Consider the following 27,365-nt stretch of genomic DNA (forward strand, 5'->3'; position numbering starts at 1 on the left):
CTTATTCTTGAAATTAAGAAGCATTTAGCAAATACATATATTCTTTCGTAAATATATAAATCATAAAATAAAGACAATTTGGGGTTTTTTTTATTAGGTAAACTCTACCCCCAACGTGGGGCTCGAACTCATGATCCCAATCAAGATTCACGTGCTCTACCAACTTTGCCAGTCAGACACCCCATAAAGATTATTTGAATAATATTTTATATCCTGTAAAATTAACATTGGCATTATGTTTTCTGTTTCCTAGGTTCACCTGAGTTATCAGTATCATCAGGAAACAACTAGGAATAAGGGATTACCACTTCAGAATAAAATATTCAATTTGCCCAAAATTAATCGATGATGATGACAAAAAACTTCTTTGGAATCAGCCCAGTGTTTTTAACTGAGACAAAGCCTGTGCTCATGCCTTATATGTAAATATATATGAAAAACTTACCACAACAAAAAATAATATTACGACTTGATTGGTGAGAAAACCAAAATGGTCCAGCAATATGTACACAGCCAGGGGAAAAAAAATCTATTTTAATAGTAAAGATTACATTAACATATTGTTTGCTGGCAAGCACCCTAACAAATGGAGTAAATCTTAAACATACAAGTTTATATTGAACAAAACCATATATAAAATTATGTTCCTATTTGTTATTCTAGCCTTTGTCATCTGAGATATTTTGGCATTCACTTTGTTTTCCTCTCACCTCTCCGGTAGGGTAGGGTTTAGTTACATTTTTACAATACCTGGTTACTAACCAAAGGCAAACAAGTCATAAACTAGGTGAGTTATAGAAAAATGTCCCATAAAGGAATTATTCCTGGATAATTTTCGGAGATTGCATTATCAAGCAGTCCACCAACTATAGTAAGATTCTCAACTAGGTAATATTCTAGTAGGGCAAAATTTAAAAGTAGAATGGACATTTCATGAACTTGATTCTTGCTATAATCACACGCTATAGTTATTAACAATATTGCTATTACACGACTGATGCATTTACTAATTTTTATAGTATTTCTACTTCTATGCCTTCCCCAAATATAATTCAAGGGCTGATTTTATTCACTGCACCTGACCTAGCATTTTACTGAATTAAGTCCTAAATAAAAATTCTCAGTGCAGTTATTGTCACAAACAGCCTATCTTTAAATGAAAACTTAACTGAGTTCTATAGTCCAAGGCCAAATATTTTCAGTTGTGAAATTTTTAAGAATCTAATTTAAAACATTCTAAAGAAGCAGAGCAAAGTGAGATTTTTTAAGCCTGTAAAAAGAAAATGACACTCAGAAGTTGAAATCCCCTCCAAATGAAGTTACTGGAAGGAAAATGCTGCTGAGTGATCTGTGAGTGCCAGAAAATATGTCCTCACACAGGCACAATCTTAGCTGGAAACCTTGTGACACCTTCCCCAATGGAGCAGTTATTTCATTTTCTCATGCATTTTGATGAAAAAGTAAAAAGGCTATTACTTGATATAAAACAGCCCCAACCTAAATTAATTGTGGAGTTCAAAGTGCACGACTTTACAAAACCCTCAATTATATCTATTCATAGAAAAATGTGTGTGTGAGCAACCAGAACTAAGTTTTCAATATTTACTTGCAACATCACTAGCATATTTAGTCCTTAAATGGACCCTTTATGTTAATATAATCCCAATTTTAAAGATATGGAAAGCAAGGTCAGAAAGTTTACATGAACTCTGAATTAGTTCAATTCATGTCCATTACTAAACACCAACCTCTTCTTTGTTTATGGTAAATTTTCTTTTTAACATTTATTTTTATAAATGACTTTAAATAATGTTGAGAAGTAACAAAATTGCCTGTAAAATTATTACCTTATTTTCATATTTCAACATAGCTTGATTTTCTCACCTACCATTATATTATATTCAAGTTAAGACTTTATATACATAATTTCAATGGGTATGCAATATTTAATAGAGATGGCATAATTCATAAAATCATTCCCTTACTGTTGAGCATTTAGTTTCTTTCCAATTTTCACTACTATGTACCACGTTAGTTTTAAAAGTGTGTGTGTGTGTGTGTGTGTGTGTGTGTGTGTGTGTAAGATGAATTACCAACTGAGATGGCCTGAACATTTTTATAACAAATGCCATGCACTATCCAGAACATGGGAGAAAATTATTTACATTTGTAACTAAATTAGTAGTGACAAAATGCTGAAATCCTATTGAATGAATCCTATTGAATGAATATTCATTCTATTGAATGAATATTTTCAAGTGATATTAAGAGATTTCTTCTATTTTAATAATTGCTTTATTACTCAAAGTTATTTCAACTGTGAACAAATTTTTTAAATGGCATATGGATTTCTTGAAGCATTAGTTTAGATATGATAATTTACATTTTGAATAACACAAAGTTTTAAACATAATTAGAATCTCCATGCCATGACTGCTATCAAGTTGACCAACCTCCCAAGTGCCACCTGCAGGAGCACAGAGCATTGGGGGGAGGGCAGAACTGCCCTGCCAGCCACAAACAAGTCAGTGGGAAAATATCCACATCTTCATATCTCTGTTCACATTTAATTTATATCCATCCATATCTATATCAATATCTATAACTACTTCTACGCTTTTACTCAGTATAGCCTACTCCACTGGGAAAGAATGATAAAGAGACTGAAGACTCAGGTATTTCCTGGCCAAACTATTTGGGAAGGTGGGAAAATTATTAATTTTAGTGGGTATTTTCTAAAGACAATGTTTCCAAATTCGATGACCTTATTTAAAACATAAACAGGGGGACCTGGGTGGCTCAGTTGGGTAAGCATCCAACTCTAGATTTCGACTCGGGTCATGATCTCACGGTTAGTCATTTCAAGCTCTGTGTCGGGCTCTGTGCTGATGGCACTTGGGATTCTGTGTGTCCCTCTATTTCTCTGCCTCCCCGCCCCCCTCTCTCAAAATAAACAAAAAAAATAAATTAAAAAAATTAAAACACAAACAGACCTTACACGACATATTAGGTTACCAGAGAAATGACCTTTTTCTCAGGAGTACCTCATTGGGAGTTAGCTCTGAGAATTCATGCGTCATCTTTTAAAGAAATAATTTAATAAGCCTTTCATGAGAAGTTTATTTCAATGTAATAAACCTTCACTCCATGAGAATATATAGATGTAACAATTAAAGAAGAAAAAATTAAAAATACATCTGCATTACCCATGACTGTAAAGGACATTTCAGAAGAATAAAGCTCATAACTATAAAATTATAAAAGCAAAAAGGCATAATGTTCGTATTTCACCCCAACTGACAGATTCTGAATGAGTTTAAAGAGGCTAGGGTTAGAGAAACTGTATCCTAGGCCTTTTTGGGAAAAGAGCCCTCATAAAGAAAGCAAAAATTTTGCAAATCCTTTAGACTGTACATCGGTGTGATGGACACAGGTACACACATAATTGAGAAAATAAAGAAGCAAACGACATACACACTTGTAAGAAAACTTTCCTTCAGTCTCACTATAAGACATTTCCTTGGCATAATGACATAGCTTATAAAAGAACAAGGAAGTAGGATGAATCTAAACTCAGGTCAAGAGCGAGGGCAGAGTGGGTTCGGGAGAGAAGGAAAGGGGAATAGAAAAATAACACCATAAGTAAAATTTCACTTTCCTCAATACAGTTAATCCAAAGTCATTTCAGCCAGCATGTCACATCCTACTTACACATCAACTGGTTTGAGTGACAAAAATTTGCCAAGCCAAAAGTGATGCAGTATTTGTCAGGAAGACTGAATTGCACTTTCGTATTAGTACAAAAAAAAAACAAAAAAACAAAAAAACACGACAGTGCATGATTATTGCCACAAGCATGAGGTTGTTTAGGGGATAATTCAAGCACCTTAACAGTAGGTAGTAATGGAAAATGTCTATCTCTTTTTCTTTCCTTTGAAGGTAGGCACTTGTAATGTGCCTTGTTATACTGCCAAGCCATTTCTCACTCTAAACTCCTTAAATACCACCTGTCCAAGCTGAAATACATTTTTTTAACTGAAGACCTATGCACTATTTCTTGCTAAAAAACACAATATAACAAATGCTTTATTAGCCCCATGAAGATTAAAATATCATGTACTATCTGTAATATAGGAGTAGCTCCGTTCCAATGTTCTGCTAAAAGAGGCACACATTTTTTTTCTCTATTTTTCAGAATTTTGATGACTGGTAAATTAAAGGCCTGTAACAATAGATATGAAAGAATATTTCTAACTCTAAAAATTTCTTCATCGGATCAATTTTTGATTCTTAATTTAAGAGTAATATTATCCAGTTTTAACTTTACTATCACAAATATATGCATACATATTTCTGTCAAAACATATTTCCAGGAGCTTAGCAGACTTCCAAATCTGACACTTTCTCTCATAGCCAATTTCATATTAGAGGCGATACTAATTCATCTTGTTAAAATTTAATAAAGGAATTGATCAACCAATTTAGAATGTAGTTTGAAAATCTTTTTGCTAAACTTGCACACAACTAAATAACTGATTAGACTAAACATGTCTTTAAAAAGGGCTTGCTGATTATTTACAAAATTATAATTATAAAAATATTATAAGTGAAAGAAAAAGTGGTGAGCTGGGGCACCTGGGCGGCTCAGTCAGTTAAGCATCCGGCTCGGTTTTGGCTCAGGTCATGATCTCACAATTTTCATGAGTTCGAGCCCCGCATAGGGCTCTGTGCTGGCAGTGCAGAGCCCGCTTGAAATTCTCTCTCTCTCCCTTGCTCTCTGCCCCTCCCTCCCTCACTCTGTCTCTGTCTCTCTCTCTCTCAAAGTGAACTAAAAAAAAAAAAAAAGTGGTGAGCTAAAAAAGTAGAAATCCAACTTCACTAGCCCATACAACTAGCATTATACTCAAAGACTAACGAATCATTTAAGGAATGAATCATTAAAGATTCTCTGTTTTTATTTAAATAATAGGCAATTGTGGACTCATTTCCTTAAGATGATATTTGTACTGCCATTTTATAATACAGACTCCATCTTGCTGACCTACTTTTTAGTTTATAAGAACATTCCACTAAAATCTGACAGAGTAGAGATACTTATTTTCTGTTCTTCGCTGAAACAGGTGCTTGATTCCCCCACTCTGGTGAAAATCCCTGGAAAGTCTTGATATTTAAGTTTGTCCTACAGAGGCTGCTGATTTAAAAGGTTTAAGCAAACAGATTAATTACTTTAGCTCATTTTTAAAATCAAGTGTAGAATTTGATACAATGCTGAAAACAATAAGTTGTTATCACTGAAAATGCCAGTAAAAGATCTCTACAACACTGTCCCATACTAGCATCACAAAGAATGTGCAGGCTAGCACTGCTATTAATCCCTGGAACACATGACCCTCTCCTGTCATGGTATAGGGGCACCTGAAGAGCATACATTCTGCAGAAGAGTACCATGAATCTTTGAGTTGAGGCACCACAAGAAGTCAGAAAGAAGACAGACATTTGTTTATTTGCAAGTTTGCCCACAATCAGCCGGTGAAAACCAACACTAAACCACATTTTGATTCTGCCTTGGCGTAATAATTAATAATAAAGTGAGCTGCCTATTACGGGGAATACCTAAAATGCACCTATGGATGTCACAATTACACAAACTAATCGGTCTTTAAAAAGCATACACTGCACAAGCTTAATGTATTTGCAAATATAAAACGGTGTATACTTTAAAACTGGTTCTTTGTAAAAGCATTAACAGTTTGAGTAATCTGGACAGTTCATGCAATAAGATACTAATGTATATAATATGTTCTGCACCCCCCAAAAAGTATAATTTGTTAAATGTGATTGAATAAAATATACTTGAGTTTCTAATTCAAGAAAAGCATACCCATGACTCCCAACACCATCAATGAAAGGGGAAGGACACCCAAATCTATGTATTGTGCTCTCTACCTTCTCTACTCATCTCTAGACCCATGAATGTAACTGCCTACCCAATATCTCATTGTGAAAACTAAACATAGTGACTTTTCTTCTAAAACTCTCCCGAAGGTTTAACATTTTCAAGTTAAGACCTGTTACTATACTTTATTTTCCAAGCCAGAATTCACTTCCAGTGTATCACAAAATGTGACTGATTGCAATGTCTCAAATCTCTTTCAACTGTGCCTCCTCATTGGAAATCTTATCTCCACTGCTTCAGTTTAGGCACTGATCAATTTTTCCTTACACTGATGTAACAGCCTTTTAATCTCCCTGAAATCTCCTTTCAGTCCTTTTCCTAAACCACCACTAGAGAAATATTTCTAAAAAAAACCCAAATCATCCTAAACAGGTTAATAAAAAAAAATAAAATAAAATTAAGTGTTCTTTTAAAAATCACTCCCTACAATAAAATATTTTAATGTATTAGTTTAAAAAATTAAAATGGATTGATGGACAAATAAAAAAATAGGTGGATTGATATGTGGTATAGTAAATATAGCAAAAGGTAAATTATAGTGGTAGATATATGGGTACTCACCACATAATTCCTGCAGATTTTATGCAAATTATAATTTTTAAAATATCACAGAAGAGCTATTTTCAGTGAAATGGCTTGTAACGTAGTAATGGTTAATATTTATTGTGATCTTCTTGTGTGCTAGATAAGCATTTTCCATGCATTATTTCTAGTGGTGTGCAAAACTATTTAACATTTTTGGCATGTTTTTGGCTCTCCAAAATTAGAGAAGGTGATGAGGGGAAAAAAAACAAAACCAAAACACCTGATTTGTTGCATTTGCAAATATGCTGTAATACTCTGACTACAGTTTTAAGCTTCCCAAGACCAAATTGGAGGAAATAAACATTAGTGCATCATCGTATTTATCTCCAACATACAGATAAAATAGACATAAATAGCTAGAAAAACATAGATAATGGTGCAATATGTAAAAATAATTAGGAAGCTTTGAGCATACACTATTTTCACTCAAAATATAATTGGTATAATTTGAAGTTTATGTAATTTAATTTTCAATAATCATTTTAACAACTGTCTGGTAAAATTCCTAAAAATGTAACCATCAATCCTCTGCCTTAGCACATCACTGATTATCTCACAAATATCAAATTGGGCAAGTTCAATTATTGGTCATGATTTTACGGATGACAGTATGAAACATTAGAGAGATTTAAGTTACTTGCCCAGTAGTAATTATTAGAGCCAGCTTTCAATCTACATTTTCCTGACTCACAAACTTTAACTCATAACTGCTAATTCTCATAATCTGCTGCCTGATGAAATTCTACTTATACTTCAAGGATCTTTTGTGCTCCCAGAGAGCCTAAAAGCACATCTATTATACTACTTATCGGTCTAATTATGTACCTACATTCTCATCTTCTAACCTCTCCAGGCAGCATCACACCGAAATTCACTCAGGCAGTCTGGATTTGTAGCCATGAGTTTGTACTAGTGCCTGATGCCTAGTAAATTCTCAATCTGAAATATTATGACCATGATTCCTTAGACTTTGAAAGGTTACATAGTGAAGTCTTTGTCTTAGACTATCCAACACTTAAGGCAGTGCCTGGGATATAGGAGATAATCATATAAAAGCAAACAAGTGCAATGTGAATGATAGTCTTGGTTTTCTCATCAAACAGCTTTTTGAACTTGATGAAATCACTTCACTACTGTATGCAAGCATACAGAATGGTATTAAACGGGACATTGGACTTGATTAAGTCTAAAGTACTTTCTTAATACTTTCTTCTTTATTATTTTTTTTTGAAAGAGAGAGAGAGAGAGAGAGAGAGAGAGAGGCTGAGAGAGAGGGAGAGAATCTCAAGCAGCCTCCATGATCAGCGTGGAGCCTGATGCAAGGCTCAATCCCATTAACTGTGAAATCATGACCTGAGCCGAAATCAACAATGAGCCTCTTAACCGACTTAACCACCCAGACATCTCCTATAAAATTCTTTCTCACTCTAAAATTTCATGGCTGCCTGTGCACTCCTGCAGCTGCCAGTGAAGTGCATTGATACAATACTTGCAGAGTAATTGGAAAGTATGGGTCAAAACTTTTTCAGCCATGTAGAAGAAAGCTATGTATAAAAATTCTTATTGCAGCATTTACAATAGCCAATTGTTGAAGTCAAAATTTTTAGGAATAAGAGTGGTTAAATATATTCTAGTACGTAGATCCAATAGGATATTAAGCAATCATTAAAGATAGAATGTCCTACAGAATGACAAGAAATGAGTTAACTGATGACAAGTAAAATAAGCAGAATGTAAAACTATATATTTTCGACTTACAACTTAAAGAAAAAACTCAGGCATAGAGAAAAATAATACGGCACTAACAAAAATGACAATAGTTGTATAAACATTGTAGTATTATAAGTGTTTTTTGAAAAAAATTCTATTTGCAAAATTTCGTGTAATGCTTTGTTATGTATAATTTATAAAAACAATTTGGGCGTATGAATTCTAATGAAGTCTTTACAAAATCTGGGACTTCCAGCAAGGGACCTCCAAAAACATAAGCTTAGGGATAGTTAGTGCACCCCTGACACATTTTTTCCCTCTAAGTAGGGTGGAGCTGGTTGTTTTAAAGAAAGCAGACACATTCATCACACACACACACACACACACACACACACACACACACACGCTGCAGAATTCAGCAGAGAAGAAAATGGGGAATCTGGAACAATGATTCTGCTTTTCAGTATTCCTCAGAAATGTAATTTTTAACGTAGTGTCCAAATTGCTAAAATTGATCGCAAAAATTTAAAAGAAAACCTAAATTAGTTCAAGTAAGCTGGAAAATCAAATGTTAATTTGATTCAATGAACCGACCTTTTCCAAAAGTAACCGGTTCACTGACAGAACTTAGCCTTTATTAAAAATGAGTTTTTCCCTCGGTGGAGAGTAAGCCAGTAGTGAAGAGGGGACAGAAGTTAAAGGATTATCTGATCCAGCTGGAAGGAGGATTCTGAGAAATCCTTTGCTCACAGTTTTTTCCAGCAACAAGGAGAACTCTGTATTGATGGATTTAATGTGAGGTGGAAACATAGGGGGAAAACAAAGGACCCCACTGAAGTGAACCTGAATAGAAAGAGTCGGTTTCCACATCCTGTCACTTGTTAGAAGGAGATCTACATGTTCAGCAAATTACCTGGTAATTTTGCTTCTAAAAACAAGACAAATGGGAAAGGTTGTCTTCTCTTCACTACCTTATGTCTAGCTCTCCCATAGTGCCTGGTAGGGGTTCAAAGCTCATTCACTAAATCATCAAGAAAAACAAAACCACTGGCCCAACCCATCAGAGAGTCTATGTTAATAATCTGATTTAGATAGATTGCCTTGGTTTAAAAAGGACAAAGCTTCATACTCTACAGCACTATTGTGCTTCATGATGGCATACCTGGCGAGAGAATAGCTACTGTCTTCTTCATTTTGCAGTTCTTAAATTACAGAGCAAGTTCTGATATACTTGTCCAAATTCACAAAAATGCATCAATATACCAGCTTCTTTTTTCAGTTACATTAGCCTTTTCCCCAAAGCATTGTGCTTTAAAATGCCATCATATAGGGGCGCCTGGGTGGTTCAGTCGGTTAAGCTCAGGTCTTGATCTCAGGGTATTGACCACAGGGTCGTGAGTTCAAGACCCACGTTGGGCTCCATGGTGGGCATGGATCCTACTTAAAATAATAATAAAAAATAAAATATAAAATACCAATATATAAAGGTGGCAAGATGAATGACAGCTTAAGGTAATATTGTTTAGTATTGGGGAAATTGAAACTTAAACATTTTCTTAAATTTCCTATATTCTTATAATTTACTGAATGGGAAAAAGGAGTTAAATTTAATAAAGTACCTAATTAAAACTTTTCAAAGACTACTGCCATTTATATTTCAATACCAGATACCTATTCCTTTATTCACCTGTAAGCTCTATCATAGAGAAGAAAAGCTTCTAGAAAATCTGTATATTATGATTTCCAATAGATGTTACCCTGAGTCTTGAGCAAGTATTTCAGATGCTCTTGACTTAAAGAAATACCTAATAATTGGTAAAAAATTAATTACTGTTAAAAGGGGAAACTACTATATATATTGTTTTGATAATAAAATATACATTAATATATGATGTATGCAAATTTTGAGGGTTGGATATAACATGACAGAATACAGTACCTACTTAGAAGTAAAGTAACAGGTAAAAATAAACGTTTTTATGAATGATTATTATTCTTTATTGTGAAGGACTATGTAGTGGTGGGAAATAGTAACAAAGCCAAGGAATGACAGATGAGTCATTTAAACTCAAACTTTACCCATATGATTTGGCTAAGACAATTAAAAGGGACATCACTCAATGATTTCTAGGCCATATCATATGGAGTGACAGCTGAATTTGCACAGATCTTGCTTAGGGTGACATGAAAGGCATGAATTTTGACCCTTTGAAGTTCGTTTTTTACTGGGTTCCCAAAGTATAATGTAACTTACAACACTTGAGATTAGAATTCACTCATTATCTCTTTCCTTTGAATATGCTTTTTCCCCTCTGCTGTTTATATACAGGCTGCTGGAGAGGAAAGAGCATGGAGGAGCATCACTACAGCAATTATTTGCTATAATAAGGCCACATCTGGTAGGAAGACCGTGAAGACCAGGAAATGAGATCCTAAGATGATGACCCCATCTTCAGATTTAGTTAAGAGTCAAGTTAAATGATGAAAATAACGAGGTACATCTTTATAAAGTCACTTTTTTATACAAGAAATTGTACAGAGTGACCAACACTCTCCAAAAACACTAATTATAACTAGGGTGAGTCTGGATAAGTGAGTTCCAAAATAATCACGAAGCCCATACTACTCCCCAACCCTGCCCTAGGAAATGTGACTGCATTTTTTTTTTTTTTTGGGCCAGAGCCTGATTTAAGAGTTTTCTTCCTTATTCCAAAGCAAAGAAAATAAACGATTATTCAAATAAGGAAGTAAACAGGAAGTGATAAATGAAGGTGGAGGGAGATTCTCTGTGTAAAAATGAAGAATATCAAGGACAAGTCAATGCACCAGTCGAACCATCCAAGAGAGATCTGAGGCTCCACAGGCTGAGTTCTGGTACTCATCTTCATAATTAACAGATCCCTTAGTGTTTATCTGGATCCATAGTTTTTTTTTAATTCTACCTAGGTCATATTCCTCTCCAGACCCTCTTGTGTTATTATCATTTAAGACATTATTAATATATCATTTTATTTTTATTTCTACTTCCTGATATCAAATAAAAGACCTGGGGCTGGAGAGGAAATCCAGGACATTTAATGGGATTGACGCTGTTATTTAAATCATTTCCACCTGTCAGCTTTATTGTACTATGCAAAATTCAATAAAAACAAATGAAGCCAATAAAAAGAGTACTTAATGATACAGTTAACAGACTCAGCATGTGGTAAAGTACTATGGATAAATAAAAAGTGTCATTTTCACTGGTTACCAAATGCTTTCTAGCAACAAAGCAAGTCAAAAGAAGACAATTTTAAACTGAAAGCAATGCAACTCTATTTGGTTAATTATACAGCTACGAATGACGTGCCCTATAAGGACATGTACGTATGGTTAACTGTACATCCAGTGCCTGAGGTAAAAAATAAGAGAGGTAGTAAAAAAGATGATTTCATAGTTGTTCAAGTTCTATGACCCTTATGTTGGGAGTTCCTAGCATTATAGACCATTGGAAGAGTTAACAGAAGTTGATTACATTATAAATCTCTCTTTCTCTCCCTCCTTCTCTCTTGGAAATTTGTAGTATATATGCTTCATAGAAATTTATAATCACATTTCTATAATCCATGGGTCCCAGATAATTCAAAAGACCCAAACAAATTACTTTGATGATTTAATCAGGGTGTGACTTCTATTTCCCATTTAATACTTCCATCTGTGCATATAGTTTCCCTATGTGTTGGTAGAGGGGAAAGAGAAGACCAATCAGCCATATGATGGCTATTGGCTGCATCTTGTTTTATGTCATTCCACAGTTACAGAATTAGGGATAAGTACGGTTACAGGTTCATTCATCACAAGTATTAAACCGGCTCAGTTTAGAAAAGATAAGTTGATATTGTTTTCAAACATATTGCTTGGAAAAAAAATATTTTTTGGTCAGAAGTTATCCCTCTCGACCCTGGATTTCCAAAGTACTTTATATTTCTATTATATCACTTACTACATTCTTGTCATTACTATGGGTCTAACACTAGATTTTCAGTTCCTTAGGAGTAGGAATCCTGTCTTATTAATGTTGTATCTTCTGCAGTCTTAAGTGTGGCAATGTATACAAATTTGACCCTAATGAGATTTATGAAATAAATCAATACTCCATCAAATACACTGTAGCTCTTGAACTTTTTTGTAATCTTTTATAATTTTGTCCTCTAAAATAATGTGTTATGCCATGGAATTTGCACGCATTTTAATAACATTGCACAACCCACTTATTTGAAAAAGAAAAGTGAATCTAATAATGAAGTTACATCACCTATAAAATGTCATTAAAATCCCTTTAATAAAAGGAACTTCCTTGATTATCAAGAATGACAATATTATCCACAAATTTATAGATTTCCTCTTTCTGATCTAAGATGACAGAGACATGATGTACAGAAAATTATAGCCAAGGTTATTTTTTTTTATTATTATAAGCATGTTTTCGTGGTCTCTCTGCCTCCAGTCTTTCCTTAGCTCTAACTTATTTTCCACAGAAATGGAATAATCCTTCTGAAACCAAATCTAAGAATGTCAGTCTTCTTCTTAAAAAGAACAGGATAGCAGTCTGGATCATCTCAGACCTGGCCACATGCCACCGGCAGCCTGGGTTCTAGCACAGTCCAGAGTTAGCCAATGCTCTATCTTATTTTCAGAACCCAAGAAACATCAACAATGTTTACAACTTGGTTAAACATAGGTTTCCTCTGTCTTTAATTCTATTTTTTTACATTTTTTTCTGCCTTAAAAATGCAAAGCCAATTATTAAGATCCAGTTTTAAAGCCTTCTTTTCCTGGCAACAGCTTCTCTTCAGCACTCCTTTGGAAAAAAAAAAAAAGTTTCTGAATTCCTATCACTTTGCATTTTACTCTTTGTTTGTAGGTCTGTTCCTTGAGACTACTAGGGACTTAAGTGCAAGACACTGCTTGTAAAGACCTAGTACTTAACCCAGTGCTGTTAACAAAGAAAGAAGCCAATAAACGTTTGTCTGAATAAATACTTGTCTTTCCAACTGAAATATCCTCTACAAAATCTGAAAAGGAAATCAAGTTGTTATGCACTGAAAAGAAAGAAATCTAAAAAAAAAAAAGTATTTTAGGCAAGAAATAACAAGTGTTGGTGAAGATGTGGAGAAAAGGGAGCACTTGTATGCCCTTGAAGGGAATGTAAATTGATGCAGTCACTGCAGGAAACCGTATGAAAGTTCATCAAAATGTTAAACATCGAACTATCATATGATCCAGCAATTCCACTTCTGGGTATTTATCCAAAGAAAAGAAAAACCACTAGTTCAAAACTAGGCAGGAACCCTTATGTTCACACAACATTATTTACAGTAGCCAGGATATGGAAACAACCCGTGTCCACTGATGGATGAATGGATAAAGAAATCGTGGTGTACACACACACACACACACACACACACACACACACGGATACCACTCAGCCATAAAAAGAATGAAATTTTGCCATTCACAACAAGGACAGAACTTGAGGGCATTATGCTAAGTGAAATATGTCAAACAGGCAAAAACAAATACATATGATTTCACTTATATGTGGAATCTAAAAAGTAAGTCAAATGAACAAAACAAAACAAAGCAAAACTCTTAAATATAGAGAACAGACTGATGGTTGCCGGAGGGGAGGTAGACAGTAGGGTGGGTATGGGTGAAGGAGACCAAGAGGTACAAACTTATATAGGTATGATGTAAATAAATCATGAGGATGTAATGTTTACCTTCGTGACTATAGTACATAATATTGTACTACATATTTGAAAGTTGCTTAAGAGAGTAGATCTTGAAAGTTCTCATCATAAGAAAAAAAATTGTAACTGTACATTGATGTGTGGTAACTAGACTTCCTGTGGTTACCATTTTACAATATATAGAAATATCTTTATATTGTACTGCTGAAATTAATACAATGTTATAATATATCAATTATACTTCAATTTTTTAAAAAAAATTACTCCTGGATTTTTCAGAAAATTGAAAAATTGCTCTCTAATCCTTTCCTTTGGCTTTTTATCTTTAGTGTTTTTACCTCAATATTAATACCATTGCCTTTTAAAATTCTTGCTCAAAAACAAAGCTGCATAAATATATTTTAGAAATTAATGCACTTTTAAAAAATTTAAAACAAGCCTTCAAATTGAATCAAATAGTATCCTTACACTGTCAAACCACACCAATTCTTACAGAGTTGTTTATTTTGTTTTAACCTCAAGGCTGAGTTTCAATGATAACTAGTCTTTGTGATTGATAACTATCTTAGACCACAGTAAAAATCAATATATGGTTCCATTTTGCTGATGAAGGTATAGCCAAAAGGCCAAAATTTAATTCCTCACCTTGTGGTTTCTGGTATATGCCTGAGCATTATTTCATTTTGTATTGTTTTGTCTCCCATTTTGGATATATGAGAGAAAAAATGCATTTTTAGTAAATGTTATATTTAAAATAACACACTCTCTTTGTCAAAGCTTCATAGATCTACACGTTTCACTAAAAATTGTCAAGAGCATTGAACTAGAATGTAAGAATAAAGAGTAGTTTTCCCAACTGCGTAAATTTATTACACTCTGGACACTCTGAACTCTTGACCTTCCCTATAAGGGAGATACTGCTAAAATGTCAGTTAATCATAAAACAGTGCTACAATGGGTTACCCAGAAGCAGAAGGCAATTTAAAAGAGCAATTTTAACATGCAATTGCCAAGGCATGCGATGAAGACAATTTCTGATGATGGTGTATTTTATTTCCATTTAATAAGAGAAAAAGAAACTGTATTTTCTTAGCTTCTCTACCAGATGGTATACCCAGAGGAAATTGACACACAGAAAAAACAAGCATACTTTCTTTGATTGTTCAATGGAGTTTTGAATTACTTCCCATTTAAAGCAAGTTCACATTTATACCTTTTTTTAAAAATTCATAAAATGCCTGAAGAAGCATTATGTGAACAACAACATGGGTCAGGATGTAAGCTAACAGTGAAATAACCATACCCCTCAGGTGCACAGAGAAGCATGAGACAGGCGTGGGTGGCTATAGTCACCAGAGGTTGTAATTATCACCTCTCCTAACATGAGAGACCCTGAAGCAGGTAACTGCACTTACCAAATGATTTAAATGCACTTTAGGAAGAAAACAAAAAACAGCTTTGGCAACTAGGCAGGACATATTCAGAAAAGGAAAAATTAAAACATTGTTTTACACTTCTTTAACTGCTTAAAACATTTAAAACGCAGCATAAATTTCAGTGTTAAGCACACTCATCAAGTGTGCTTTCAATAAAAGTGAAGTTGCAAACATTAAGCCATGCTTCTCAGGGAGTAAGTTAGCCATGCATATACTATTTTTAAAAATCTACATCCCTTTCAGATTTTGCCTGTTAGACTTTCATGCCATCATCCTCTGAAAGGGGAAAGAAATCACCCATACTAAGAGAAAGGGAAAGGAATTCAGGCTTTTCAAGCACCAGAAAATGTGTTTTGAGTCTGAGGTGCCCAGCTGTCTGACACTGGACCAGTCATTGTTTTGTTTTCTTTTTCCTGAGTCTTAGATTCACCAGCTAAAAACTTGGGAAAATAATGTATCTAACTCACAAGTCTGAAAATAAAGTATCATGATACAGTCACTCTGTATGCTGATTATAAAGCAATAATAACCAATATTTAACTATGAAAATCTAAATTTGCATTTTAAAATATAAAATTTACTCATTAATACACACAAATAAAACCACCCAATTAACTTGTAAAATTATTTATTGACAGATTTCTGCCAAGAAAATAAAATTGACTACTGTCAGAAATAAAATTTCAATGGCTTAAATATATTAAAATGGTATATTTAACATAGTAAATAGTAACCAATTTACTCTTTGGGTACTTAGTGGTCAAAAATTGTTCCTCTATGATACACCAAAACAAACTAAGAATTTCTAAGAGGCAGAAAATAATCACCATTCCTTTGTTATTTGTAAGAATTTCATATGAAATTTATATCAGACACAAATACAGAGTGGAGAAGTTTTTACGCTTATTTTTAAGGCTTCCTGGTTGCCAATATGCAAGGTGTATTAAAATAGCTATATCATAGTAATTAGCATTGATTCAACCATACGATATTAACGCTACAACTACAGTGTGGCACTCTCCCAGTCTTTACTAAAATGGGAAGTAGAATCAGTATTCAGAGCTTACACAAATTAACAGAATGAAATGGGAACGTTTCCAAAGGTTATTTTTGCAGTTTCCAAGGAATTATATCCCTGGATTATGGAAAAGTGTAGGCTTCTGAAATCATTACTAAATACCAGCTAATATCACAGTTAGCATAAGCTGTGTTCTATTTTGTGTTCAGGATACCAGGCTGAGGCCAGTGGAGGTGCTGGTTAAGGCTCAGAGATCTTAAACTTGGAGAAAGGACTTTGGATCTTGAAGAAGAGATGTAGACAGACATCATACATTCAATCAATACTGACCCCGTATTTAGATACACAACATTTATCAATTATATCCAACTTCTGCTTTTCAGGCATTGTTTAAAAATTAACACAGTACATATTTCCCTCCTTTTCTAATAAAAGAGCAAGATTAGTAGACATTCCTGATAAAACAGTCACCACAGTTTCTCTCAAATCCAAATGTACTTGAAAACTAAGTGCTTTTTTTTAACCATAAAAATCTGCACCAAACACATCTTCTGAGGACATTAATAAATGAATAAATACATGTGACAAGGACTCAAAACATGTGAAAGATAGTTTTAAAAACAAATAAACTTTCTACAGTTGGAAGAAAAACTGCAAGTGTCAGTGAGTCTGACACCATTTTATGCCAGAGAGCCCACAAATTAAATGTTTTTCAAATAAAGAATTTGGAAAAAAGAGCAATATAATTCCAAAATGTCAAGGCATTTATAAATTTGAAAGCAGCTATGAGTGTAAGTTATTTTTACTCTATCCCCTCCCACACAGATAAGGTATTCTCCAAATAAAATACCTCAAAGCACTTTATAGTCATATTTTTACTTATAGTAGTCAATATTCACTCTCAACATAAGCATTCAATAAGGATAAATCAAACACATTAACATGCTGTTTTCATCTACTTAATATAGCATAATTAGCTTTAAAACACAATCTCATATACTTGCAGTCTCCATTGGCTCACACATCAATGACTGATTTCAAATAATTCCTAGTTAAACAAAAATCATGTTATATTAGCAATATATTGTATGGTACTGCTAAATTTTAATGGTCTACTTTGATGAAAACTTTTAAAAATTAAAACAGATGAGATATTTAAAAGAAAGAAGGTTGAGCACATAAGTCAGAAAGAAGTTATGAACAGTAGCCAAATTATGGAAAGATCCCAAATGTCTATCGACCTACGAATGGATAAAAAAGATACGAGATATATAGATAGAGATAGAGAGATATTGATATATAGATTAGATATAGATATAGATAGATATCTATCCATTATGTATATATAATGGAATATTACTCAGCCATAAAAAAGAATGAAATCTTGCCATCTATAACAACGTGGATGGAGCTACAGAGTATTATGCTAAGCGAAATAGGTCAATCAGAGAAAGACAAATACCATAGGATTTCATTCATATGTGGAATTTAGGAAACAAAACAAGTGAACATGGTTGGGGGGGTGGCGGGGAAGAGAGGCAAACCAAGAAACAGACTTAACTCTAGACAACAAACTGATGGTTACTAGAGGGGAGGTAAATGCAGGGATGGGCTAAAAGGGTGATGGGGATTAAGGAGAGCACTTGTCGTGATGAATCACCAACTTCCACACTTGAAACTAATATTACGCTGTATGCTAATTAGCTGAAATTGAAATAAAAACTTGGGGGAGCAAAAAGTCAAAAATAAGACCACTAGAACAGTAAATTGCCATTCATTATTTTAATTTGTATGTACCTTATAAAGATTAAATGTAGAAAGAAAGGTAATTTTACTAGAAAACATATGGAAGCAATATCCTTAGTAAAATGAACTCCATTGTCCATCTTTTTATGTTAGCATGGGCTATTTCATTTTGGAAGACAGAGTGAGCTACTTCCTTAGTGTCCGCAATGTCTCCTCTTCAAATTATTTCTCTAACTACTTGAGGTTGTAGTGTCCGCTTGCCTCTCCCTCAGAAAGGCCACCTACTATAATGAGAATAATTTGCCACATGCCTACAATGAAAAGACTGAGCTGTACAGAAAATCTAAAAAGCAAATTGTGTGATTCAGGCTGAGCCATAGAGACTTAACCGATGTCTTCTAGGTCAAGTGGTTTTTCAACCACAGAATCGATGTACAATACCAAACCGCAAATGAGTAAACTCTGTTGTCTAAATCTCAGACTAAGAATTGAGCAGTTAAACACCCTGTTAGTGAGCATCTTTCAATATTAATATATAAAAATGTGTATGTAAACATTAATATATAAAAATTGAGCTGGATTTTAAAATATTTAAAGATGGCAGTGTATCAGGTGATTTCATGGGTTTGGCTTTTGATTTTTAGGTCACTTCTCTTGGTGAGTTGCCCCAAAATATTCTAAAATTAAAAATACTATAATGCCAAACAGATGTTCAAGAAAACAAAAGACATTTATAGGCATTTACATTTTCATAGATCTCTACAGTATTAGTTTTCAATTTTCAAAACCTAAATCATTAATTGTTCAAGATGCATAGATCCATGTGCTAACTCTGCAGGTGTTTCAACATGATGTTTGATGGATAAAAAATGTCTCTTTCAACTGAACTAAAAATTAAAGTACTTGCAATAATAAACAGTACACTAAAAACGCACTCTAATAACTTAGACAAACTTTTCAGTGGCTTTTAATAAACAGCTAACAATTTCTCCCATCATAACAACATGGTACAATTAGAATGTATATTTCTATATTACTTTTTACTTCACTTTTCATTTTTGTGTTTTGTCCATATGCTATTATTTCCACCACTTTGTTTCAGACACGGGGAGGGCAATTACAAGCCTCTGTATATTCTACAACTGTGTGTCACGCTGAATAGAAGAATTGATCTTACCGAGACCTGGTTCAAAGTAACTTTTTAATCTATATTATCAGAAATGGCCTCTGCAATGACCATAGCAAAATTATCAAGGGAGACAATTTCTCCATAGCCAAGAGGTATTCAGCATTTATTTGAATTGCAAAATCTGTCTCTCAGTAGTAACAGTGCCTACACCTGCATCTATCAGAAATGTCGGACTGAATACAAGCAAGCTGAGCAAAATTGCCACATAAAAAAGATTATGAATTCACAATAATACTGAATAATAGTAGAGAAACACGTGGCTCTAAATCAGTCCAATTATGATATGAAGCTACACTTTACCAAATTCATTGAACTTTTAGAACAGTGTGACTACATCATGCAGCAAATAATTAGAATGTTTAATATTGTACATATAGTATATGTCTAATGCTAGATTCCTTCACTGGGCAGACTGGCCTGCTATTTAGTCTTACCTGCACATTTGGTTCTCGTGATTAGAGGAGGTCCTGGGAGCCCCGTTCCACCTTCACCAGGTCTTGTAAGCAGAACACGGATCTCATATTCAGTATCTGGATCCAAATGCCATAATTTGTAAGTTGGAGCATTGACGGCATGCGTCTCTGTCCAGGATCCTGACGTCATTCGGTACTCCACTTCTTTCAGGATAATGGGACCATCCCCAATGATGGAGTTGGCATTCAGCTGAATCAGCAAGTATGTAGGCCCAACACCGAGCAGCTGGGGTGGAGCAATGGGTCTTGGTGGTTCTAGGAGAGATGAATGTGCAATCTAATTAGCTAAAAATCCAAAAGAATGCACTACATGGGTATGTTAATGTCTTTCAAAGCTCAATGAATAATTTACTTAGGAGTACATAACAAATACTTACGGAAAACCAGAACATGAGTGATTTGGAAACTGTACTTTTAAAGAGCAAATACTTTCACAGATGGGATATGACCCTTTTTACCACAAATTTTTTTTTATTAAAAACATGTCTCCCCAGGAGATAAACTTGTACAGGCACAGTAACCAAGGGAAATAAAAGGAAAATATTTAAAGATGGATAGCTCTGATTAGCTACTGAGCACAGTTGATCTTTGACATTCTTGAGGTCCTAAGACCTCTACAAATCTCCAAATTAATGAAAACTGCTCTAACTCCTTATTTCATTCATGAAATATGGCAAAGTAGTGTTTTTGGTTTTGCTTTGCTTTTCAACCAAAGCCGAGTTCCTGCAGATGAGATAAAGAGGAAGGAACAGCAAAGCTGAAAGTAGAAGCTGATGCCAAGTGCTGACTTGTTTCTACACACCCACCACAGAAGGTAAGAAATCGAAATTTACACCGAGGCCAAATCACAAGTCACTACATATCGCTAGCCTTTGGGAGTAGCATGTGATAAAGCAATGCATCATGTATTAAACTCAAATGTCAAAGGTACACTACAATTTAATTTTTTGGACAGCTAAGATATTTGCTTCAAAGAAACTTTGGGAAACATTACTGAAATGTTTGAACTTATAGAAATGATCAAAGATGAATTTGGGCTCCCCCCCGTTCCTTTAACAATCATGTAGCTGATATTTGATACTGGACTTTATGAAGGACTCCACAGCTCTAACTTTGTCCATGTGGTCTCTCCACAGGGACTCCTATGTCATGAAGATGTTCTAATTAGTACATTGTGATCAGGTGGGACTTCTTTGAATCTCTTGAATACCACTTCTCAGGGAAGCCAAAAGACTTTAAAGGAAAGTGTTAATCTTAGCCAAGTGGTAACAACTGCCCAAATATTGTTTTAAAAGTGCATGTGTGTGTGTTTTAAGAGTTAAAGTAAATTATATGAAGGAAAACTTTTTTTTTAATTTTATTTTTAAGTAATCTCTAAACCCAATGTGGGGCCAAGACTCACAACCTGAAGCCAGCCAGGTGCCCTGAAGGAAAACGCTTAACTGCCACCACACAATGGTTCGTCTTCTCCCTCAGAAAGGGTGGACTGGAGAAGATGTAGATAGTAGGGACTTAAAAAGACAATTTCAAAGTAGATTTTCTATTATAATGGCAACACATACTCGGAATAATACATAATGCAAAACAAAACAAAACCAAACCTCAGTTTTTACCTTCTGATGTAGGTTTAAATGAAGCAAGGGTTTTCAGCTGTAGCCCAAGATCTGCTTTTAAGCCCTAACAGTATAAAAGTATAGTTTTCACTTTATGAACCCCTGAGTCACAAACACCGCTAACATAAGGAATAGGACTAGCTGGCCTAGATCTCTATGCAAACTAAAGTCATTGTCAGTAATTTTCTTCCAAAATTCATATGACAAATGTTTACTGAATGACTAGTAATTATTAGGCTGTTCTATACACTGCTTTTTCAGATAATATGGCAAGGGAGGCACAATAACAATAAGTCAATGAATTCATTATTTTAAAATGAGAGTGATGTAGAAAACAAACAGATACATAGTGTAATAATGTTGTGTGGTAAGAGAGGGCAGCTACACTTGCGGTGAGCATAGCAGAAGACATAGTATAGGCTTCTTGAATCACTACATCGTGCACCTGAAACTAAGGTCCTATTGTGTGTCAGCTATACTCAGATAAAATTTAAAAGCAAAAAAAAAAAATAATAATAATAACATGGGGTGGAGATGTCTACAGAGTAACACCAACTTCCTTTTTTTCTATCCCATATCACTTGAAGCATATGAAGTTAGTCCCATCAGTACCATGGCTCTTTATGGCAATAGCTTTCAAACTAGTAGAAACGCATGAGCCGTGTTTCACTATGCTCATGTTTCAAGTGAAAATAAAACTAAATTAAATAAGATAATGTATGTGGTACATAAACTTCACATGTAGAATTATTTCTATTTCTAGGAGAAAGTAGTTCTTAACACCATCTGTTCTTCATGGTTTAAAAATTGCTCCCACAATATAGAGTCAAAATTGGGTAGAGGGCGAACTCTTCCAATTTTCACAACTGACTTCCCTTGAGAAGTCACTCATAAAATAAAAAGTTTAAATAAAACCAAAATAGTTCAGGATTTTCATTTATCTGCTAAAGAAAGAGCTAGACATTTCATATCATAAACTTTTACCAACTAAATGACTTTTACATTTTGAGTTTACAAAAGTCTTAGTAGACAGAGAGAAAGATAAAGTTGACATATTTTCTAAACCTTAAACTGAAATGAAACTGAATAGAGAAATGAGCATAATAGAAGAAATGCAAATATCTTCGCAGACTATCTAAATGTTGCACACATTTTAAGAAGCAGTCTGTATTTTTGCGAATAAACTGAGTTGCCTCACATGTGCAAGGTTTATTTTCACTCCAGATGGCTCGTATACTGACTAATTTAAGTTAAGTAGTAAATGCAGCTAAATTCACAGCTTACTGGGGGTCTAACCCAAACCCTCAATGCTTCACTCACATCACAGCTGAAAAACAACCTGAAGAGGTCTCATATTAACATGATGGAGCGATTTGTCAAATGAATTATGAATAACAAACCTTGGTTAATCTCTCAATTTGTAAGTATTCTGAAACCTGAACTAATAAGTGTATACTGAATGATAAATCTCACCCTGCAAAACCCTGCACATCACTGCTGTGGAAAATAAGAAGCAAACAAAGGAGGAGAGCAGAAGGGAGAGAAGAAGAGAGAAAAAGCTAAAACATGTTATTAGAAACAAGTGAAAAAATAAAGCATGATATTTCTTCTATCATTTCTATCTTTAAGCAAATGACATGTAAAAGAAAATGAAATTTCAGGGCACCTGGGTGGCTCAGTCAGTTGCACATCTGACTCTTGACTTCAGCTCATGTCATGATCTCATGGTTTGTGAGTTCAAGTCCCGCAACAGGCTCCACACTGACAGTGCAGAGCCTGTTTGGGATTTTCTCTCTCTCTGTCCCCACTCCCCCCACTTACTCTCACTCTCTCTCTGTCTCAAATAAATAAATAAACTTAAAAAAAGAAGTTACTTAAAAAATTAAAATAATAATAATAAAGAAAATGAAATTTGACATCTGGACATTCTAGTTTCAGAAAATGTACACATGAATAGCTGGGTCAGTGTGAATATGTTATTTAACTTCTTGACATTACAATATCTTCATTGGTAAACTAGGGATTATTATTATAAGGGTTTTTAAAGACTTTACGTTTCTAAACCTGTCAACAAGCCCCATATTTGCTGCTATTTTTCTTTGTTTTGCCAGAGAGCATATAAATTTAAAACCAAAAATTAATATTCATAACTAGTGTTTTGTGTACATGAAGAAATGAGTTTGATATAATCAGGTGCTTAGCCTGAAGAAGGGTAATAAATCACTCTGATCAGTTTTACATTTCACTTGCTATGGTCAAGCAAACAAAAGGTTCAGTCCAGTCATCAAAGCAGTTGCTCAGTTTGGGAACTGTGACAATGCTCAGAGAGGCTTAGAAGCATATACATTGATCAACAGCACGACTAGAACTGAAATCTAGCATTAATGAGGCTAATATACCACTACATATTAAATTTTTTATGTTGGAAGTAAAAAGTAGCCTCATATTAGCATATGTATTTTGTTGTTAGGCCCTTGAGAACAGGAAGGCTTATTTATAAAATCTCTATTCATTTCAATAAATTATGCATGAATTTTAATCAGCTAGCAAATGAACAAGTAATTGTTCTGCAGAAATATTAATATTCTTCATAACTTAATACACTATCAGACCCAGAGGTGTGGTGCGAATAAATCCCAATTGTACACTAGGTATCAACTGAAGCATGCAATCCCCAAAATACAGGATAAACTTTGCCAATGTAACAATTAACTTCCAATTAATGACTTACATTCATTATTCTAGATCTAAACCTATTATACAATCGTAATTGTACATTCAAATTGCTTTATTTATTTCAGATAATTTCAAAAACTGTCTCAAAATCAAGATAAGTCATTATGAAACAATATCCTCATCCAATTATTCCTATTACAATGCTATTTTACAAACACATGTGTCACTTACTAACATTCGGTTAAATAATAAAATGCAGAATGAGAAATAGAAGCCACAAAGCCAGAAAAAAAGTCAGCGAAGTAAACATCAAGGCAAATGACACTTCGATAGTCATCCATCCAAATAAGCAAATCAAATTATCTCTCAATCCTAACATCTTCCAAACTGTTTTATTTATTGCCAAAGACGCCTTGACTAAAAAGTATCTCAAGATTAGTCCTGTCACTTAAAAGCAGGCAATGGCACTACACTTGTCCTCTATGGCTGCTCTAACAAATTACCACTACCTTCATGGCTTAAAACAACAGAAATGTATTCTCTCATGGTTCTGGAGTCCAGATACTCAAAATCAGTATACCTGGGTCGAAGTCAAGGTGGCACCAGGCCATACTTCCTCCAAGTGACTAGGAAAGAATCGGTTCCTTTCCTTTTCCAACCTCTGCTGGCTGTTGGTATTCATTCCTTGGCTTGTGGCCACATCACTCCAATCTCTCACCTGTTACAGTGCCTTCTCCTCTTCTCCCTGTTGTCAAATCTTCCTCTACCTCCTACTTAAATTAAGGACACTTGTGACTGTATTCAGGATCCACAATGATAATCCAAGATCTCCCTACATCAAGACCCCTAACTTAGTCACATCCTCAAAGGCCATTTTCCAGATAAGGAAATAGTCATGGGTTCCAAGGATTAGGACCTGCTATCTTTAGGAGCATTTTTCACCCTACCACAGATGTGTACTACAATCTCATCCTTCTTCCTGGGAAATATCTTAGCTCTACCTTTTCTCCATTTGTTAAGAAGCCTGTGAGCAGAAAATACTTCTAGGAAAGTTTTATAGTTAGGTTCAGAGCAGTGGAAAATATAAATAACAAATAATTTATCTATAGTGCCTTTTTTTGCTATTTATATTTTTAAGGAAATAAAAAATAAAGATGAACATTATTACTTCAAGTGGCTATAGGAGTCGATGTTCCCTTACCACATCTAAATTCCTGTAAAAATCAATATTCAACTGTTAGCCTGGGAGATATTTTATTTACTATCATTTATTTTCTTAAGTGAATGGATCACTTCAAAATCAATGTTATTCTATTTCTTTATCATTCCCCTCTTCAAAATTCTGATCCAGTTCCAGTTAAAAAAGAAAATTCACTAGTTGATGCTTCATGTTGTTTAATTTTTTTCCTCATCACCTATCAAATGCTGAAGTAAAGGGGGGCAGACAGTAGAGACTGTGAACAGGAAGTGTGAGAGCAGAAAGAATGATATCAATGCAACAAATAATTCAAGCATTTATTTATCAGCTACCCTATAATAATTTCAAATGAGTTTAAATTATGCCCCCCCGAAAGATAACAATATAATTTAATGGTACTTGAGGGCTTCAAGAAATCTGAAAGAGTAGCACTGATGAATAAGATGCCTTTCTTCCCATAAGAAATGAAAAGCAAGGTATAGATAATTAAAAGCATTTTCTTTGGACATTCAATATCACACAGATAACATAATTTGGTTAATTTTTCCTTAGATGTTGACATGAAGTACACATTTGAAAATTTTCAGGTTTATGTAACAAGGTTTCTCCTGCATTCACATTTTATGAACTGTCATGCAGATATATTTATGAAAAGAGCGATAGTTCTTCTATAATTTTCACTCTGTGACTTCTTTGACACTTCAGATTTTCAGTCGTAATAAATTCCTTAGGCAGCCAAATACCTCTCCATTCACTCTTCCGGCTACTATCTCAAATTTTTTGCTCATATCAATGACGTAATTAGCAAATTCTATAAATTATCCCTCAGATAAATTACTATTTCAATTATGTTTACAATTTGTGCATTAATGGATTTTTAAGCAAAATAACTTTAAAATTTAATATATTGAAATCCTTTTTTTAAAAAATTCAACAATCAAATTGAGAGACACTTTTTTCAAATCCTATCATTCAGGTGGCTCCGAAACGTGACCTGGTCAAATAAAGTTAATACTAAAACATCACAAAGTTGGGATATTGTTAAGCCTGAGGCTCCTATGCCAGCACCTAGACCAAGCGTCAGTCAAAAGGAGCTAGTGCCATCCCTTCTCATCTCCATGAAAATTAGACGAGTGTTAGCATGTAGTTATGGTAGACTACCGAAAGCGTGTACCATGGCCACTGCCCACACTTAACGAAAAACTTCTGAGAACCATGAAATAAATATACACGATTTCTGTTAAGTATGTAGAAATACTTTAAATAAAGTGAGAAACTTTTCAACTGAATAGCAAAGCTCTGCTTTAGTGATATATGTTTGTTTATACTATGTATTTTTTGTCACTAATAATTCTGTAGAGCTAAACAAGAGTTTCTTCCTCTCCTCCCAGTGCCTCTTCCCTATGGATAGTTGTTCAAATGACTTAAGAGTGCTAATGGCTTTGAGTGGGCTGAAAGTGACTTAAAACCAAGAAATGCACAGGGTAGCCTCACAAAATGAAGAACTCTCCAGTCCAAAACACCAATAGCCTCTTCTGGAGAAACACTACAACAATGTTAAAAATCACTTCACTTCAGCACTCCATGGCTTACACTTACCTAAAATTACATCGCTTACATTTCCATTTCTCAAAAGAGCAGTGGAGCAGAATTTTGAAGAAGAGGTTGCAAACGCTGAATAGGTGATCATGGATTCACACAGGCTTGACCACGGTTAATGACGCATAGTTAAACGGCATTTGAGTATACGGCTTGCTTATAGGCAAGTGAACTGATCATGTTTTTGGAAAATAATCTACCAATATAATATCAAGAAATAAAAACGTGTTGAAAGAGTAAAGTAATTTCACTTCTGGTAATTTAGTGTAAGGGGATAATTTAAATCTTTGTTTAGAAGAGCAAAAAAGGAAACAATCAAAATATTCAACAAGAGGAAAACAGAGACACAATTTATGGTCGATCAGTTCAACAGAATTTCACACAAACATCAAGAACTCAAGGTGTTAAGATTATATAACAAATGTCAGGGGACA

At 34.3% G+C, this 27,365-nt stretch overlaps 1 protein-coding gene across 3 annotated transcripts in view; it reads right to left on the reverse strand.

The window, feature by feature from the left end:
* The window catches only part of PTPRK (protein tyrosine phosphatase receptor type K), a 558,193-nt gene that overhangs the window by 206,900 nt on the left and 323,928 nt on the right, over nucleotides 1-27,365 (reverse strand). For all 3 annotated transcript variants that reach the window (XM_042939789.1, XM_042939788.1, XM_042939790.1), the window contains exon 7: nucleotides 19,807-20,100. In XM_042939789.1, coding sequence (XP_042795723.1) covers nucleotides 19,807-20,100 — 294 coding nt within the window. The remainder of the gene's footprint in view (nucleotides 1-19,806; nucleotides 20,101-27,365) is intronic.

Source organism: Panthera leo, chromosome B2 (assembly GCF_018350215.1).
Source record: "Panthera leo isolate Ple1 chromosome B2, P.leo_Ple1_pat1.1, whole genome shotgun sequence".
NCBI lineage: Eukaryota > Metazoa > Chordata > Mammalia > Carnivora > Felidae > Panthera > Panthera leo.